The 18,459-nt window shown below is 47.0% G+C and overlaps 3 protein-coding genes across 3 annotated transcripts in view; 2 read left to right on the forward strand and 1 right to left on the reverse strand.

Annotated features, from left to right (window-relative positions):
* Window positions 1–4,538, reverse strand: part of LOC142989100 (RNA-binding motif, single-stranded-interacting protein 1-like) — a 13,601-nt gene extending 9,063 nt beyond the window's left edge. The window contains exons 1-3 of the mRNA XM_076138493.1: window positions 4,017–4,538; window positions 1,916–2,058; window positions 391–449 (exon numbers count right to left, since the gene is read on the reverse strand). Of these exons, the coding sequence (XP_075994608.1) occupies window positions 391–449; window positions 1,916–2,058; window positions 4,017–4,067 (253 nt within the window). The 5' untranslated portion in view covers window positions 4,068–4,538. The remainder of the gene's footprint in view (window positions 1–390; window positions 450–1,915; window positions 2,059–4,016) is intronic.
* Window positions 1–17,272, forward strand: part of tssc4 (tumor suppressing subtransferable candidate 4) — a 94,966-nt gene extending 77,694 nt beyond the window's left edge. The window contains exon 3 of the transcript XR_012960655.1: window positions 17,262–17,272. The gene's annotated coding sequence lies outside the window, so the exon portion shown is untranslated. The remainder of the gene's footprint in view (window positions 1–17,261) is intronic.
* psmd14 (proteasome 26S subunit, non-ATPase 14) lies at window positions 8,148–11,213 on the forward strand. Its single transcript, XM_076138531.1, has 11 exons — window positions 8,148–8,276; window positions 9,067–9,122; window positions 9,270–9,341; window positions 9,428–9,547; window positions 9,701–9,771; window positions 9,968–10,118; window positions 10,224–10,331; window positions 10,413–10,487; window positions 10,588–10,713; window positions 10,860–10,922; window positions 11,039–11,213. Exons 2-11 carry the CDS (start codon window positions 9,075–9,077, stop codon window positions 11,135–11,137), a joined length of 933 nt encoding a protein of 310 aa, XP_075994646.1. The 5' UTR covers window positions 8,148–8,276; window positions 9,067–9,074; the 3' UTR covers window positions 11,138–11,213.
* Window positions 17,273–18,459: the final 1,187 nt, after the last annotated feature.

The raw sequence follows: 18,459 nt of genomic DNA on the forward strand, positions 1-18,459 counted from the left end.
TGTTACAGTGAGGTTTCCTGTCTGCAGGCTGATCACGGGTTCAAATCCCTGACTCAGCCTCACATCGGTTGTTGCATTGTCATAAACCAAAGTGATCAATTCATTCAGAGTTGTCACCTTTATGCCATCTTTACTCTGATCTAACTGTAATGTACAGATCACAGACCTGAAGCCTGTGAGGCGTTCATCACACACAGAAGTGAGAGAGAAGCTGAAACACCACACCGGATCCTTCAACCATCCTCACAGATGTACCGACTGAGTTTAAAGAAATGGAGAAACACACAGAGCTGCCCGGTGCAGACAGAAGCATCCTGAGTGTAAGGATCACAGCTCAGCCTCTCTCCTCTCTCCTCTCTCCTCCTCCCTTCATCCCTTCACTTCACTCACCTTTACATTTGTTGGTCGTCTTGTCCAGGATGGCTTTGGCCGACTGAATCTTGCCGTACCTGCAGAAGCACACAGAAACATCTTAACATTACAGAAAGGGACTGATGGAAGGTGAGCAACATAACACAAGACAGGAAAGAGGGGAGACCTGCACTCACTGCATGTGTCTCACTGCACACGCAGGTTAAACTGTGGCACAGGAAGCTTTAACACAAGTGTGATCCCCGTCCACCCAGCAGGCAGAGTGAATGGCCAGCTTACATCACCATTCAAACCTTGTTGCTATGAAAGGCACTTTCATTTCTGCTTTGTGCTGGCAGACGCCATTGGGAACGAGAACAAAACACAAGCAAACACGACACAGACAGCTGCTGCTGCTGGATCCACGGGTGAGAGCCTCTCCCCGTACGCCGCCATGCAAAGGAGAGGAGAGGAGAGGAGGCTCAACTCCACTAATTATGGCATTGACTCTCCACTAACAACCGGCGCTGCAGCCTGTAGCATCAAACATGCTCTGGCCTCCTTCACACGGCTCTGCTTTTACACAAAACAAACATTTAATGCTCCCTTTCCAGTGCCACAGTTGAGCTACGGCTTTTCCGTGTGTGTGTGTGTGTGTGTGTGTGTGTGTGTGTGTGTGTGTGTGTGTGTGTGTGTGTGTGTGTGTGTGTGTGTACATTCAGGCGTCTTAGAAGGCTACTATTTTATATAAATACATTTCTTCTTCACAAATTTCCCATATTTGGTTTTCCATTCCCAGAATTCTGCTGAAGCCAGAGGAGGAAGCAGAAACAGCATTTAAACTAAAAACATTCAGGTTTGTGGGCGTGGCCTAAACGCTACAGAGAGAAATTGAGGAACAAATTAAGATAAACTATTCATCATCAAATACGTAAGTGACGAGTGACTGATTGATGTATTTGTCCTCCAGAGGCCCGGTTCCTCTGGTTGGGCCCAGGTCCCTGGCTGAGGTGCAGCTCCGGGGCCGCTGGCAGCAGGGAGGAGTTTAAGCCCAATGTTAGGATTAGTTTAACCCTCTAACAACAGCTGTCGTTAAAAACAACACAAGGAACATTTGCTCACACACCAGAGCTTCTCCTCTTGAATTAATAATGCTCCACAAAGTTAAAAAGCAGGAAATAAAATGAGGTTTCTGACAGGAATGCGTGTAAATCTGCACCAAGTGTTCAAAGTCTTCAGTCATTGGCCAAACCAGTCCAGGGCGGCTCTCTAACCTATCAACTAGCAGGGGGCGCCACATTATGACCAATCAGACGTCTGTGGGTGCGAGTGGCACTCAGGCCCCTTCCTGGACACGCCCGGCACGCTGCGGTCAGGAAGGAACCTTCAGCAGCACGGAAGAGGAAAATGATGCTGGATGGCTGTTATCTGATATTTTAAACCTACAGCCGCTCTTGTTTCTCAGGAAACAGCCGCAGCAGTCTTACACTGGCGCGCACACACACACACACACACACACACACACAGGCACATTTGTACATTGACGTCTCGAGCGTGTACTCACTGCTGACAGAGTTTGACCAGGTCCAGGTCTGTGGTGGCGGGAGGCAGGCCGCGGATGTACAGGTTGGTTTTGCTGAGTTGCTCCAGGCCGGTGCTGCTGCTGTTGCTGCTACTGCTGGGACTGGACGGAGTCATGGGGTAGGACTGGAGACAGGAAGCACACTGTCAGGACGGCTACAGGAGCTAGGGCACATCTAAATCCAATTTAGGGCATTACTGATCACAAGAACATCTGTGTGTGAAGCCAAAACAGCAAGAGAATTAACAAAACAACCAAGATGATGACCAGAGAGACTCAAAGACGACGGATGAGGCCCGGAACCGGTTCCACACATCCATGACTCTATACTGGGACAGGACTGAGACCAGCTGACCACAGAAACTCAGGTTTGAAGCTCTGAAGCTCAACCTATCTTCTCCTAAACACTCCATGGAGCCTCGGTGACTGCAGAGCGACACAATCTGTGTGTACATCTCCCATCCCGCCGTCGTGTTTATCAGAGCACTGCAGTTGGGCTCAGACTTCAGAGGAAAAACCACACAGCGCTGCCCTGCAAAGCATTTCCTTCCCCTTACTCATTCATTAAAATAGCTCCCAGCCACCCAAAGCCACTCCATGTCGGATCAAAGACAAAAGCATGGCAGAATCACACCATCTGTCCATAACCAAAGGACAAACCACTCAGAGTGCCAAAGCCATGAACGCACACACATAGCAATGCCAAACAAGAAGACTAGAAGATTCTTACAGCATCATGTGACGTTCAAATGTTCTCAGCAGCTGTTTTCTGTTACACATGATGAATTGATCACTTTGTGGCGGAAACATCCGACGGGCCCTGGGAGAATCTGCCGTACATATTTGATGCTGTGCACTTACGGCGCTAACCTTTGCTGAGACCGGCGAGGGTTCAGATCAGGCCTCCGAGTCAGAACGCCTCCTCCATTAGGAAACAGCCAAGGGCAGTGGTTTCATTTGAAAGAGGCTCGGTCCCCATACCAGACCAAAGCAGGGCTACACCTACACTGCACACACTCACCCAGGGCTTCCTCCCAGGCATTCAGTTGAGGTTAGTTCAGGATTCCTGGCTTGTTGGCGGTAACGTAGAATGAATCAACCTCCTGATAATGAAGACAATCTTAAGTTCTAAGCCCGGTTCTGTGATATTTACATCTAAACTCAGCTGACTGGTGTGTTCTCCTTTTATAACAAGGAGAAAATAAACAACTTCCATGAGAATGTGCATTTATGACTTGTGGAAGAAAATGAGAAATAATTGTGATGAGTGAAAAACTGCGTGATTAAAAAATACAAAAGAAAATTCTAAATGAAACCCAAACATGTATGTTAAGCATTTGGAACATATGTTGTTACATATGTTGTTCCATTTAAACTGGAGCAGCTACACACAACAGATAAACTCCAGGATTAGTTAAAAACAACCCAAAAATCAATGTGGGGCAAATCTGCCCAAAGGTCTCAGCCTCCAGTGGAGCGAGTGTGAGGATTTTGGAGAGGATCTGGGTTAATATGGGATCCAAAACCCACTGGATCTGAAAAACGGGGAGTTTTGAATGATTGTACCTGTCATCATAGGTTCTAATAGCATCCCCCTCACCATGTCCATGCAGTAAACACACCAAATGCTCTAATAGCACAGGAGCAGGACCTCCAGGACCTTCAGGACCTCCAGCCTGCTGAGCTTCACCTGAGAGGTCAGAGTGAAGGATGCTGCGTTCAGGTACCTGGCTCTCTGCATACATTAACCTAGAAACGCACTACAATAGCATATTTAGCATTATGGGTGAATGACTCGGCACACAAGGTTATATGGACTCGACTCAAGTCTCCGTCAGAACCGCTCAGCCGGGCTCCATCTCTCCACATCTCCGCCTGACAGCTAAACCACAAGCTTGACGAACATCCGGGCTGATTTTGGAGACTTAAATCCCGCAGGAGCGCGTTTATATTCTGTGTGTTCGGCGGGAAGGGCTTTCCAATGTCATTTGTTGTTAGCTAGCTTACTCCAGTCTGGGATGTTTCCGATGTGTCGGAGGCGTAAAGAAGTGAGAAACAAACGTAAATGTCTCCGCCGGCCTACCTGTTTACGACCCGCTGTCTTCAGGGGGTTGCCTGTGTTTGCAAAGATCATCCTGGAGGTTACAGATGCGGTTTATTTCCCGAATTTCGTCCCGGAAAATGGCAACGCGGAGCCGCAAGACGGAATCCAAACAGTGTAGCTTACAAACTAGCCACCCGGGTTAAAACATCCGCATATTGAGGCGGCCGGTACGCGGTGATAAAGGCGGTAATGCTGATGTCCTCTCCGGCAGACTCAGGTACTGACACATCGATACCGTCAGCGGCACAGCGGGACGTGGACCAACCCTCCGGTCCGGTTCATTGATCTACGACGTCCTGCAGACCGCCACAGTCCCACCTACTACAGACCGAACCATCTGCGCCTCTGCAGGGGGGGGTTCACACGCACAGAACTGCGCGTACGGGCCGGGGAAACGCGTGTTTGTTGGACGTTTTTCGTGATAAACGCGCACCGTGGCGATGTTTAAGCGCACGTCGACGTTTGGTGGCAGCTCGGGTGTTTTTACGCGTCGTTTCTGCGCGCAGAGTCACTCGCCGCCTCTTTCGTGTTGTTGTCGTCCGCACATACCAAGCATTCTTCACCCCCTCCCTCTCCTCTCCCTCCCTCCCACCACACACACACACACACACACACACACATATATGTACATACACACACACTCACACACCCTCTTCCTCTTCCTACCCTTCCCCCCACACATGACATGTCAGAGAATCAGGATGCAGTGAAATATAAGCGGGGCCTGGCCTGAGCTGGAGGTCACCGTCTCCCTTTAAATCCCAAATATAGAGCAGAATTACATTTATCAACCAGAAGCAGGATGAACATCCACACACAGAGTGGATTCTTCCTCTCTTTCATGGAGATGTGTGCTGTAGGAGAGTTTCTATGGGCTCCATGACGTCTGGATCCTGACTGACACACATTTAAGCTCCACTGATTCATGCACAGATCAGGAAACAGAGCCAGGATATGGACTCCTTCGTCCATGTTGGTTTGTTAATGGAGGAATAATCCTGTGAGGTGTTAAGTCATTTTACATTATTGATTTATATGAGATTGTGCTTTTGTTTAACACCTAAACTGGTTTTACTCTCTTGTGATAAAGCAATGGAAAGACCCCAAACCAACAACCATGACAAAACTAACTTAAACATTATACTACTACTATGATATAACAACATAATACAATAATATAATATAATAATAAATAATAATGGTGACAATGATAGATTTTCCTCTTATCTCATATTTATATATCCCACACAAAAACAAAACTATAAACCCTTAGGTATACAAACCTATGATGTCATTGAGGGTTCAGAATCTGCACTTTGTTTACGTTTTGGAGATTTGGAGATCATTTCAATGTGTTAATGTGTGATAGTTGCCGAATATATGAGAATACTGAACATTGTTGGGTGCATTAGTGAAGATTCCTTTATATTTGAGCTGTTTTGGACGTGACATCAGCGTAACCAGCGGCACAAATGTGATTGATGAGGGAGACAAACTGGCTTTCTGTGCTGGGACTTGTCTCCACAGGCTCCCAGTGCAATGCAAGAAGAGATGAGCTTATTTGTTATTAATGCTCCAATTGCGTTGGACCTTTCCTACAGATGTGATCTCATGCACCCTGCATTTCACCTCAAGGGCCCTTTAGGTTTATTAGACATGAGGCCCTTTAATGATCCCAGGCTTTATTTACTGCGTCCACAGAGGGGAGCAGCCTTCCTCATTACACCAGGGCCACCCCCTCAATAGGAACAACCTCAAGTCATTTCAAACCAACACAGGTCTTTGACTGCGAGTCATTTGTGACATACATTTGCACACGTTTGCAGGTTTTTGGTTTGCTCTTTTTTTCTACAGAAAGAAATTAAAAGGTCAAAACAAAAAAACTACTGAACCTGTTTTAAACATGCAGTGGCAATAGATTGAGGAGATAAAGTGCAATGCAATGTGCTACTAAACAATGAAACCCGATATAACATACACACAACATGATAAGATACAATAACACGCATCTGCAATGACGTGGGGGAACAACGATACAATCACAAACACAACACAACAAGGTACAACCTGAGATAGTGAGGTAAGGCTCCACGGTTATGGGATAACATGGATATGACAAAATAACACAACATATTATAACATAACATAACGTAAAAATAAACATAAAATAAAGGCTTACTTTTCCTCACACCCTTAAGTGGAGCTCTCTACTCATGATGACCATTCTGTTTATCCAGACAGCTGGAAGGTACAGGAAGACACAAATTACTGGAGATATAACAAAGAAACTTCTGCTGGTCTTCAGTCTTAGGCCAGAAGGGGCACATATGAGGCCCTAGAGATGGCAGATCTTACTGCTTGATTGTCTGGGCACACATTTGCCTTTCAATTTCATCTAATTATGCTAATTTTATATTCACATGCAATCAATCAGTGCTCGCTCCTGCCAGCCACCCTGCTGCAGGTCCTGTAGGAGATTTATAAAGTGAGGCTGCGTCCAAATCCCATCTGGGTGCAGGGAAGCTCTTAAAGTATCAGATTTCTCTGGCGTATTTCCTCTGCTGGAGGGATTATGGTTTCATGGTGGTGTCATGTTACAAGATACTTCTGATGTTCCTTGGAAAGTCTAATCAATTCTATCCAAATAAGTGATCAGCTCCACAAATAGTCTGTGGAAAACATGTTGTGCTTTTGACTAGTTGACTAGTCCTTGGTGATAAATAGGCTAATGAACAGGGCTGTAAACTGGGCTTTAGGTGATATGTGAAGTTTCTTAGCGGCTCATATTACACACATTAAAAGCTTTTAAATGCTGTTTGTCATTATGTATTGTGCTTCTCTTCCATTCTCTTAGCTTGACATCCTTTCTTCACGTTAAGGAGCCCAATAGCCAATAGATACATTGATCTGCAGCCTTTGTCAGGTGTATCCATTTTTACACTGTTTGTCCCCGGTGCTTTATCAAACTGACTTTAGAAATGACATTCTCTTTTCTCAGAGAAACAAAACAAGCAGGCTTTGAATTGAATCAGTGTGGAGCTGTTGGCCAATCACAGGCTGCGCTGAAGTCATTGAATTAACCCAGTCAGCAACTGTGATTCAGCTGACAGTATCCTCTGTCCAGCTCCAAGGAACAATAATGACAGCTTGTTTCCTGTCTGCTGTCTTGTCTTGATTCTTATTGTGTCATTATTGATCCTTCACATCAGATTCTTGGCTCCTCTTGGATGATGCATTACTACTACAGGAGATCATTATATTCATCCTATATTGCATACAACTAAACAGATATGAGAGTAATCATTTGGAAATGCCAAATAAATCAGAAGAAACACATAATGAAGCCTGGATTACAAAGGCTGTAGTGTAGTACATCAGAATAAAGGACATGTTGGCTCTGTGGGAGACTGTTTGATTTGTGTCTGCTGAGGTCATAAGCGAGGGGTTCTTGGAGGTGTGGTGTGGAGAGGGAGGGGCTGAGGAATGAGGATGATTATCTGCGTCCAGTGAGAAATTATAAAAGATAAGGTCGAGCTGACATGACAGGTTCGCCAAACTACGCTGCTGGCAACGATCTGCTCAAAATGAATGAAGCCAAACAGGAGGAGCACTACCATATGACGAGCAATGGAGGGCTTTGGCTCGGGCTTTATGGCTCCTTGGGGAATAAAGAAATGCTTGCATGTTGAAATATGAGAAAGCGCACAGAATCAGGCCAGTTTTATTGCTTTCATTTTAGAAAGAGGGAGCCTGTGTGTCATTTTAAACACTATTCCGTGGGAGAAAGCGTTAAATGATCAATGTTATGATCAATCAAACTGGGAAAAAGTGTAGTTGTTACAGCCAATTTAACCAGCAAACATACTGCTGGCCAATCTGCTTCAAACGTATATCGCACACTATCATTACTTTACACCCGCCCATCTATCCTCTGCACCAGCTGAGCCTGAGCAATGAGGATGAGTTGCCAGTCAAACTCTTCCTCACACACTTTCAGTTTCCAGTTCACCTTAACTGCTCGCCTTTGTGCTGTGGGAGGCGCTGACGTCAGCGTGACTCTGGCGCCCCCGTGCGTCTCAATACTGCAAACTGGAAATGGGGCGACAATCAAAGACGTCATCAACGCGACGGAAGCCAGTCTGATGCTGAAGCGAATTCTGGCTGATTCATTGTAGCTTTGACTCGGCGGCACACGGAACAAAACACACACTTCTGCACACTCAAAACAACCGAAAACAGGTGAGCAGACTGAGAATCACAACAGTTATAGCTGCGCTGTAAAATCTTTGTAAGAAAATCACGGTGCGGGGGAAATAGTGTCAATATCTTCGCTCATTTTGTGCGACCTTACTGAAGCTAGCCTTTAGTTAGCACCGAGGAGCTAACGGCACACGTCAGCTGATTAACGCAGCGGCATCTTTATAGTCTTCATGTCCAAGACGCGTTAACGTGGAGGTTATATTTATTTATGTCTTAAACTAAGAATGGAGGCTGTAGTTTGTTCCGCTCCAGCGCTGCGGTGTGTTTACGTGACTGGGCAGGTTAGCATCCTGAAGCTAACGAGCTTCACCTGATAGACGAACTGATCTCGGTTACTTGACAGCGTCTATATGGCTTTAAATGGTTTAAAGGGTCAAGTTCAGTTATAAACTATAATATCTAAATATGAATCAAACGTTACTGGCATGCATTCTAGGGCTTAATTTCCGCATTACATTGTATCAGTCTTTATAGCGTGTTAAGAGTCGTTCGAGTTCCCTTCTTCATCCCGTCACAGTACAGAAGAGATGGAGACGTTAAAGTAATGAGCTGTCAAACTAGGGTCAGTTAGATCCAGAAATATGATTTCTAATCGATAAGAAGCTACAGACTCATCTGTGATCCTCAAGGCCATACAAACATTTTTGACATGTTGACTGTCAAAGCTGAGCTATTTGTTCTCTCTCCCTCTGTGTGTGTGTGTGTGTGTGTGTGTGTGTGTGTGTGTGTGTGTGTGTGTGTGTGTGTGTGTGTTTGGTGGTTTGGACAGATCCCAACATGGACCGGCTTCTCAGGCTTGGAGGAGGAATGCCCGGACTCGGCCAGGTAGCTTGACGTTGACATTTCTCTTAAATGTACAACATGAACACAGTTTTCTCACTTCTCTACTTCTGTGCAACCTTAAACAAAACTTAAACACATGAGTATTGATCTGTGAGCTGCTGATTAACCCTCGGCTGTCTGCCCCCTCAGGGCCCCCCTACAGACGCCCCTGCTGTGGACACAGCAGAGCAGGTGTACATCTCCTCTCTGGCTCTGCTCAAGGTGAACACACTGCAGTTGGGTTTTCTGGTGATCTTCTTCATTTAGCAGTGTCAGTGATGTAACTGTGTGTGTGTGTGTGTGTGTAGATGCTGAAGCACGGGCGTGCTGGTGTACCCATGGAGGTCATGGGGTTGATGCTGGGAGAGTTTGTGGACGATTACACGGTGCGAGTGATTGATGTGTTTGCCATGCCTCAGTCAGGAACAGTAAGTACAGCACCACAGGAAACCTCTACACACACTGGAAATCATTACACATCACAGGGAATACTGCAGTCTACTAAACAACTTCACACATTCCACACAGCTCAGGAGCTACACTGTGTTACTGAGTCATGACTGCTCTTCTCTCCCTGACAGGGCGTGAGTGTGGAGGCGGTGGATCCGGTGTTCCAGGCCAAGATGCTGGACATGCTGAAGCAGACTGGCAGGTAAACACCTGAACCCCACTGTGATCTGTAGACTCGAGTTTCTCTGAAGAAGCTTCTGACTCTGTGTAAATGAGTTTCCTGTGTGTTGTGTTGTCACGTACCTGAGGAGCCTGAGCTGAGCTGAGAGGTGCTGGCTGCTCTCTGCCTGCTCTGTCTGTCCGTCTCTTCACCCTGGTCTCCATGTTTCCTCTCTCAGGCCTGAGATGGTGGTGGGATGGTACCACAGTCACCCCGGGTTCGGCTGCTGGCTGTCCGGTGTGGACATCAACACACAGCAGAGCTTCGAGGCTCTGTCAGAGCGAGCTGTGGCCGTGGTGGTTGATCCCATCCAGAGCGTCAAAGGAAAGGTAAGGCTGCTGCTCTGTAGCGCTCTGTGAAGGAGGAGGTATGAAAGAAGAGATGTCTCCTCAGGACTGAAACTGGTGACACACTCACGCTTCTCTGTCCTGCAGGTTGTGATTGACGCCTTCAGGTTGATCAATGCCAACATGATGGTTCTGGGTCATGAACCCAGACAGACCACATCGAACCTGGGTCACCTGAACAAACCCTCCATCCAGGTATGTGAGCAGAGTGATGAAGGTGGATTCAGCTGTCAGCTTCTCTCTACATACTGTAACTCCTGGTTGTTTGTGTTTCAGGCTCTGATCCACGGCCTCAACAGACATTACTACTCCATCACCATCAACTACAGGAAAAACGAGCTGGAACAAAAGGTTTGAGTCTCACGGTTATTCATTATTATGATTCAGTTCTTACGTGTGTGTGTGTGTGTGTGTGTGTGGATGTGTGTGACATAATGTTCTTTACCTTTAGATGCTGCTGAACCTGCATAAGAAGAGCTGGATGGAGGGTTTGACCCTGCAGGACTACAGTGAGCACTGCAAGCTAAATGAGACCATCGTCAAGGAGATGCTGGAGCTGGCCAAGAACTACAACAAGGTCCGTTTAGTTTGGTCTCTTCATGGTGAAAAGGACGAAACAGATTCTATATTCACACTTCACGCGTCTCTGCCTGGCATTAAAGACACACGTATGACTTGATGAAATGAAGCTGTCCTCATGAGACACTGTTGTCTGTCCCCCAGGCTGTGGAAGAAGAGGACAAGATGACACCGGAGCAGCTGGCTATTAAGAACGTTGGAAAACAGGTAAACAAAGCTCACACCAGCATGCAGAGGACGGATCACACTGGAGGTTATAAGCTGACTTTATAAATGATATTAGCTGAAACGTTTTGCTCATTTCTCCTCTGTCCCTCTTGCAGGACCCCAAGAGACACCTGGAGGAGCACGTAGATGTTTTAATGACATCCAACATTGTCCAGTGCCTAGCTGCCATGTTGGACACTGTAGTGTTCCAGTGATGGCCCTGTGTGTATAACTGTTAATATTGCATACCTTTTCTTCTTTTATATAAAATAAATGTATCTATGGACTGATCACCTGAGCCTCGCCTCTGCTATACACACACACACACACACACACACACACACACACACACACACACACACACACACACACACACACACACACACACACCACAGCTCTCTGGATTCTGTCTTTCACTGTAATGATAGAACACAAAAGATAAAGATGTGCAATTAAAAAACACGTCTAAGCATCACACACACACATACACACACCGCATTAGAAAAGAAGCGATACAGATTCAGCAGAACTTCATTACCCACAATGCACCACTCTAGCGGTGGCAAAAGACCGTGAAGAAGGATGCTATTAATATTATCCTTTTGTTAGTGTTGTAAGTTACTTAAAGTCATTAAGGTTGCCCTGCCTGATGGTTATTGAGTATTAAATCACATTACCACAGTAATAGAGACCTGTAAACCCCCCCCCTCTTTATTGACCGTTTCTAAAACGATACCAACTCAGTGGGGATTAAAGTTAGCTGAAATACCAAAACACAGCATTACAGACACATCTAAGTGCGTATTGTATATTTTCCCTCCTGGATCCAAAGCACAAACCTCTTAAATACTTAAATATAGCTTGTCCTAATTTTGCAACACGGAGATCATGGTTCTATTGCACAATGATGTCCACCGTTGTAGTGTAGTGTAGCCTGTAGTGTTGCTGCGGACGTGTTAAGACGTCCAGGATGAATCGGTTGTGTAATGCCTCTCCTCGCCACTGGGTGGTGCCCTATATTACTCATTCAGAGCCAGCATGTAGACTTGAATGCTCCCGTTAATGTCTCAGTCCAATTTTAGTTTTGGAATTTGTCTGAGAGAAAATAATTTGCAAGTCACGCTTGAGAGGAAACCAACACGGAAATGTCTGGCAAAATATAACAGCAGTGTTTTCATAGGAGCCTGTGAGGGCGGCCATGACTTCACAGTGTACTCACAGACTGAATGAATTTCTCTTTTAAACTTTAAAAAAAAACCTGGAGTCACAGACGAGTCAAAGGTCTGAGAGACGTGTTGACCTTTGGAAAACATGCATCATTAATTTGCGAAATCATAGAAGGATGAGCAGGAAACAGCTGTTTTCTTTTCTGTCTGCACTTGAAATATGAAATGAGTAACTAACTGGAGAAGAGGATGTGAAAGAGGAAATATGGAACATTTCTGTGGAATAAGCACATTGGACCAACAGCTACTCCCCTCGGATAAACATCAATAAGGAGATGATGGTGGCTCGGTGGTTAACCTCAGTGAGAGAAAGTCCTGGGGTCAAATCCCACAGACCCAATACTGAGAAGAAACGGGAACTAAACATCTATGTGGTCGCCCTGACATGGACCAATGAGCAGCGAGCGCCTGGACAAACTCCAGCACTCGGTGAGGAGGTGCAGGTGGACCAGGTGAGGTGATGTAACCTTCAGGCCTTAGAGCTCTAAACTCTAAACCTCACACGAAGGCAGAATCCTTTCTGTCGTTTCTGCTTTGGCTTGAACAGAAGATGTCAAACGCTTGGATGATAACATGAGGACATCTTTAAAAGGATCCTAGCTCTCTAGGATCTAACAGCCAATTCTTCTCTTTAGTTTATTAGACGTTTGTGTCTTAATGGCTCTACAGGATCTCAGCCAGAGACGCAGCAACTCCACTGACACCAGAGAACATGGAGCATATGGTCCGTCTCCACCCGGTCCAGTTTACACCGAGGAGACAAAGTGTTATGACAGGCTTGGCCACCTGCCAGCTCATGGACCCTGAGCTTTAGCATGTTACATCATTTTATGTTCTGGACTAAAATCACCCACATGTGAGGACATGTTGGGTTTGAGACGTCTCATAATAATAGAACTTACATGGAATACAAGTTGGAGAAGTAACTGTAGCTGTGAGATGAAGATGAGGCAGTGATTCCCCTGTCGAAGTATCAATCAGACTCATTGATCTTTGATACTATAACTCCATACACACACACATTACAGGGAGTCTCATTCTCTCTACAGACGCTGTCACGACCTAGATGTTTGTTAGTGCTCCAGCTCACTGCAGCAGAATGAAGAGTGTGTGTGTGTGTGGACAGACTTATATAGTAATGTGCTGTGTGTTCCCCCCCATTAGAGAAACATCCTCCAGATGGCCCGGCCTGTTAGAAATGTCAGAAGATGTCTGAGTGAGATTACAGACTCAGATGTGTGTGTGTGTGTGTGTGTGTGTGTGTGTGTGTCTGCATGCATCCAGTATAGAAAACATACAAGAGAGTGAGTAACACAATGTTATCAGTGTAACACACTTCCCCTCAGCACACATACACACACACACACACACACAGCAGGTGTGTGTGCTGACTCTCTCTCGTTACGTGTCTGCACATTCAAACACACTCCTCATGTCTCGGTGCTTGACTGTAATCTGAATGATGAATGTAGCATCTTCACTAGTTACTGTGATGATGTCACTCTTCTTGATCCCCATCCTGGTCAGACAGATGGACCTCCTCAAACTCTCCTCTACTTATCTACCAACCTTTCTCTGTGCAGGGTTTAGAGCTAAAGACACTCAGGTCCTTCTGAGGTCACAGAGGAGTGACCATGGATCAACCTGAGGAGAGGAGAGGAGCTCAGAGGAGAGGAGAGGAGCTCAGAGGAGAGGAGAGGAGCTAAGAGGAAAGGAGAGGAGCTCAGAGAAGAGGAGAGGAGCTCTGAGGAGAGGAGAGGAGCTAAGAGGAGAGGAGAGGAGCTCAGAGGAGAGGAGAGGAGCTCAGAGGAGAGGAGAGGAGAGGAGCTAAGAGGAGAGGAGAGGAGCTCAGAGGAGAGGAGAGGAGCTCAGAGGAGAGGAGAGGAGCTAAGAGGAGAGGAGAGGAGCTAAGAGGAGAGGAGAGGAGCTCAGAGGAGAGGAGAGGAGCTAAGAGGAGAGGAGAGGAGCTAAGAGGAGAGGAGAGGAGCTCAGAGGAGAGGAGAGGAGCTAAGAGGAGAGGAGAGGAGCTCAGAGAAGAGGAGAGGAGCTAAAAGAAGAGTTCCATTGCTTCATTTGCCTTCCTCACGTCGCAGAACACTTGATGAGTTGAAAGGTCGGCTGTAAACAAGAGCAGAGCTTTAACCCGGGCCGGGCGTTTGGTGTGGTTGAAGAGGACGATCCCTCCCATGAAGCCACGGCCAAGAGCTCCACACTCGGCTCATTCCTGCTGCAGCCCAGCCAGAGGAGGAGGAGGACAGAAGAGAGGGAAGAGTGTGTGCTCACACTGATACACTGTTACATTACATTACATTACATTACGATCATTTGGCAGACGCTTTTATCCAAAGCGACTTACATTACAGTTACCACCCTTCGCAGAGGGGGGAGCAATTGAGGGTTCGGTGCCTTGCTCAAGGGCACCTTGGCAGGGGCTCGAACCGGCAACCCTCCGGTTCCAAAGCGGAAGCTCTACCCACTGAGCCACTGCCTCCCGTTACTGTTACTGCAAAGGAGGAGGAGGAGGAGGAGGAGGAGGAGGAGGAGGAGGAGGAGGAGGAGGAGGAGGAGGAGGAGGAGGAGGAGGAGGAGGAGGAGGAGGAGGAGGAGGAACATGTTGGGTGTTGAGGTGAAGGAGCTGAGGGACAGGGACACGTGTGTTTCTGTCACCAGCTCACCCACTCACCCACTCACACACTCACACACTCACACACTCACACACTCACACACTCACACACATCTGCTTCACAGCGTTTCCACAGAGCTTTCCTGTCCCGACTGTACTTGGCCTTTCTTCACTGCCCATTAAACGTGAGCGTGGATCATTAGAGTGTAACACTATCGGCCCGGCAGCTGTGTTCTATCAGCTGAGCCTGACTCCCTCTCTGTGAGCTCCGTGTGCTCTAAACGTGCACAGGGTTTCACTCAGCACGTCTGTTCAGCCAAGACGTAAACACGGCTCCCCTCTCTGCTTCCTTTCAGCCGCGTTCCCAGCTAGGATCTGACAGACAGGCCGGGCAGGAGGCTGGTACCTGCAGCATCAGAGTCCAGGGCCTGAGAAATGGTGCCTGCTACTGGGAGAGGAGGAGGAGGAGGAAGAGGAGATGTGAGAGATGAAGTCTGGATCAAACACAGACTCAGACAGAGGCCGCTGCTCACAGTTTGAACAACAGTGAATCATCTGCATAGGGAGACGGTCTAACACAACAAACCTGTTAGATCCATGCAGGTCAGAGCAGAAACGCTGCATCTTTGGCTTCAGCAGGCAAAACTAAAAGCCAAACCGACCACAGGAGCGTTCACCAGCATCTGGGGCACGACTGCTCCTTATATGGAAGAATGGAAGAGAAGGGGAAGCCACGGGAGAAGAAGTGTTGAGAGTAGAGAATAAGGAACCAGAGGGGGGAAAGTTACGTTCCTGCCTTCATCTCACTCACTTTCTGTTTTCCTGTACACAGATTTGATCTAAACTCAACAGAAATGTGTCCCTGATTAGAGACCGCTGACCTCTGACCTCTGATGTTCCGTCCTTACGACAACGTGACCTCTTCTGACCTCCGTCTATCTGCTGTCTGACTCATACTCATGTTGTCTGTTCTTGTGTGCCGACCTGCGACACTGCCGACCCGAGGAGAACCTTCTGATAAGGATCACACACACACACACACACACACACACACACACACACACACACACACAGCTGGGGTTGGGTTACGTTTAGGGTCAATATTGGAGAAGTCCTCGTCATAGTTAACTCATGAGGACACAACTGTCCTCTGTAGAAACATCTGGATGAGAATAGAATCCTGATCCTTCTGGTTTGGAGTGTTTGATCTGTAGCTTTAGTTTGGACCTTCTTCTGGTCTTGTGTGTGTGACAGGATGAACCCTGGTCTGGTTTAAAGATGAGTCATTTATGTTAAAGTGCACAGAGGTGATGAAGAACTCCGTGTGCACTCCGGCTGCATCCTGGTGTCAAACCTGTGGGTTAGGGTTGTGCCTGTGAAAAAGCACAAACTCACCAAGACTCCATTTGCTTTCAGACAAGTGCAAAGGAGTGAAGTGAAGCTCTGCGGGAGAGGAGCCAATATTCCAACCTGTGACCACACGGGGACCCGGGCGTCTGCTGCCTCAACCAACTCTTAGAATTGTGTGAAGTCATTTTGCTCTGTTTGCTCTCTTTGTCTGCGTTATGTAAGCTAGCAGGGAAGCAAGCTAGCAGGGCAACCATATGCTTCTAATCCAGCAGAGGAGAAGAGCAAATACAGACAGGAATTCAGCTCAATCTCTTATCTCCCACAGCACATAAGCACATCAGGGAAGAGCCCCCCGTCCCTCTTCACACACACACACACACACACACACACACACACACACACACACTCTGTTTGTTTAAGGTATCTCTCCAGCTATCAGAGAGACAAATGAAGGCAGAGAAGAATGCACAGAGAAGATCGTAACTCAGGGATGTTTGGTTTCTTTAAGTCTAACCCATCCAGCTCTTCCTCCCTCCCTCCTCTGCCTCCCTCTTCTCTCCTTCCTCCCTCCTCTGTGCGTCCATGTGTGTTTCAGTAAATGACAGTAAATGCTGTAGCTGATGTTGTGATGTTAGCGGTTGCCTGGACAACATCTCCACTTTGCTCTGTGATGTTACTTCATGGTCTCTAACTGATGATGTCACCGCCCGCAGAGTTTCCACAGCAGAGAGCCTGTGGAGAGGCGAATAGGCGGCGGGTGGGCGTGTGCCGGCCGTGACGCCCGCTAAGCGTTTGCTCAGGAGAGAACGACACGCAGAACAGAACCACAAAACAGAGCTGCTGCTTTCATGGGTCTGGACCTCAGGGACCCAGGGTCTGGGTCGGTGTTGTTCCAGTCAATATGGAGTCTGACACACACACACACACACACAGACACACACTGTGAAGGCCCAGACTGTGTTTGAGGGACGCTATACACTGCAGCTGAGCATTTCAGAGCAGACTCATGTATTTATACACACGTTTGTTGGTTTCCTGAAAACTTTCTTCCCTAAAAGGCACTAAAAAGGCACTAAGAACAGATTAATGGCGGGAAATGGAAAGAATTAGAAAACGGGGGAAGGTTCTCTTCTGGATGAGTGAACTTCCAGTATTCAGCTGGAATCCTTCCCTTCTTGTGTCTGAACTTTAGGGGGAAGTGTTGACATGAAGTTGAGCCAAACGGGCCCGAGGTGACTGTAGCTCTGTGATGAGTCAGTCAGAACCACAGAGCTCTGCCAAACAGGGATGATGTCATCACAATAAAGATGTACTAATGTGTGATTCCATCCATTAGATAGAGGAAAAATAAAAGCCCTTATAAAGGAAACATCTGATTTGAGAAGTTAAGAACTCATATAAAGTTAATCAGCAGTATGACATCATCAATAACACAGAATCTGATCCAGAATGAGCACAGACCCGTTTACAGACTCTAACCCTTCATCCAGTCTTGCTTCCATATGCTTTCACAGATTTGCTGACTCATTCTTCTCTCTCAGAGGTCTTCTACCACTGAAACCTCCACACTTCCTCTGCAGCTGCATGAAGCTCGCCGCCAACCAAAGCAGCGCCACAACAAACACACTTTCACAACCCTGAACTTCAGCATGGCATTGTCCCCCGTGCCCACAGCAGGTTCTGTGTTCTGATCCCCTTCTGTCTCAAGGCTTTGGCCTCCCTCAGTTCAGCCACAGTTCAGGCTGATATCACCGTATCAACGTAAACATCCAGAGAAAAGTACTTTAAACCTTCAGGTGTTGAAATCTCTGATAGGTCCTTTTCTCCGCCTCTACGTGCGCTGACCTGGGACTTCCTGTTTGATAACGGCGCTGCCATGATGGGCCAACATCTGAGGAGCTTCCATATTTCATCTCCTTGTGTTCTGCTCCACTGGACACCTTCAGGGGCAGAGGTTAGTAACATCAAACACACATGCATGATGTCATACTCCTGCTCTTCACAGATAGAGACACAGATTACCCAGAATTCATAGTTTGTCTGCTGTGTAATTACGGCCAATATGGAAACAGGTTGTCTCCTTGTTATGCTTCCTTAATGAATCATCTTTCATAACATCAAGCAAGAGCGTGCATACCTCCACCAAGGTGAACAAAACACATCAGCAGTCCTTCAGACCTGTGACCTGTGACCTGTGACCTGTGACCTGTGTGTGGCCCCTGGGTGCTGATGCTTCTCTGCAGCCTTTCACAATAAAAAGGGAAATGAGTGTGAATGAAAGTAGAATTTGCTCTTGTGCAGCAAACTGACAGAAGTGCTGAAGTGTCTGAATGTGCAG

The sequence above is a fragment of the Genypterus blacodes genome, unplaced genomic scaffold, assembly GCF_046128005.1.
Source record: "Genypterus blacodes isolate CSIRO-AG114 ecotype Tasmania unplaced genomic scaffold, CSIRO-AGI_Gbla_v1 ptg000371l_1, whole genome shotgun sequence".
NCBI classification, from domain to species: Eukaryota; Metazoa; Chordata; class Actinopteri; order Ophidiiformes; family Ophidiidae; genus Genypterus; species Genypterus blacodes.

Coding starts and splice junctions, on each gene's coding strand:
- psmd14 (XM_076138531.1), top strand. CDS start 9,075: ATGGACCGGCTTCTCAGGCTTGGAGGAGGAATGCCCGGACTCGGCCAG. Junction 10,488..10,587: donor AAAACGAGCTGGAACAAAAG/GTTTGAGTCTCA, acceptor CTTTACCTTTAG/ATGCTGCTGAACCTGCATAA. Junction 10,714..10,859: donor TGGCCAAGAACTACAACAAG/GTCCGTTTAGTT, acceptor TCTGTCCCCCAG/GCTGTGGAAGAAGAGGACAA.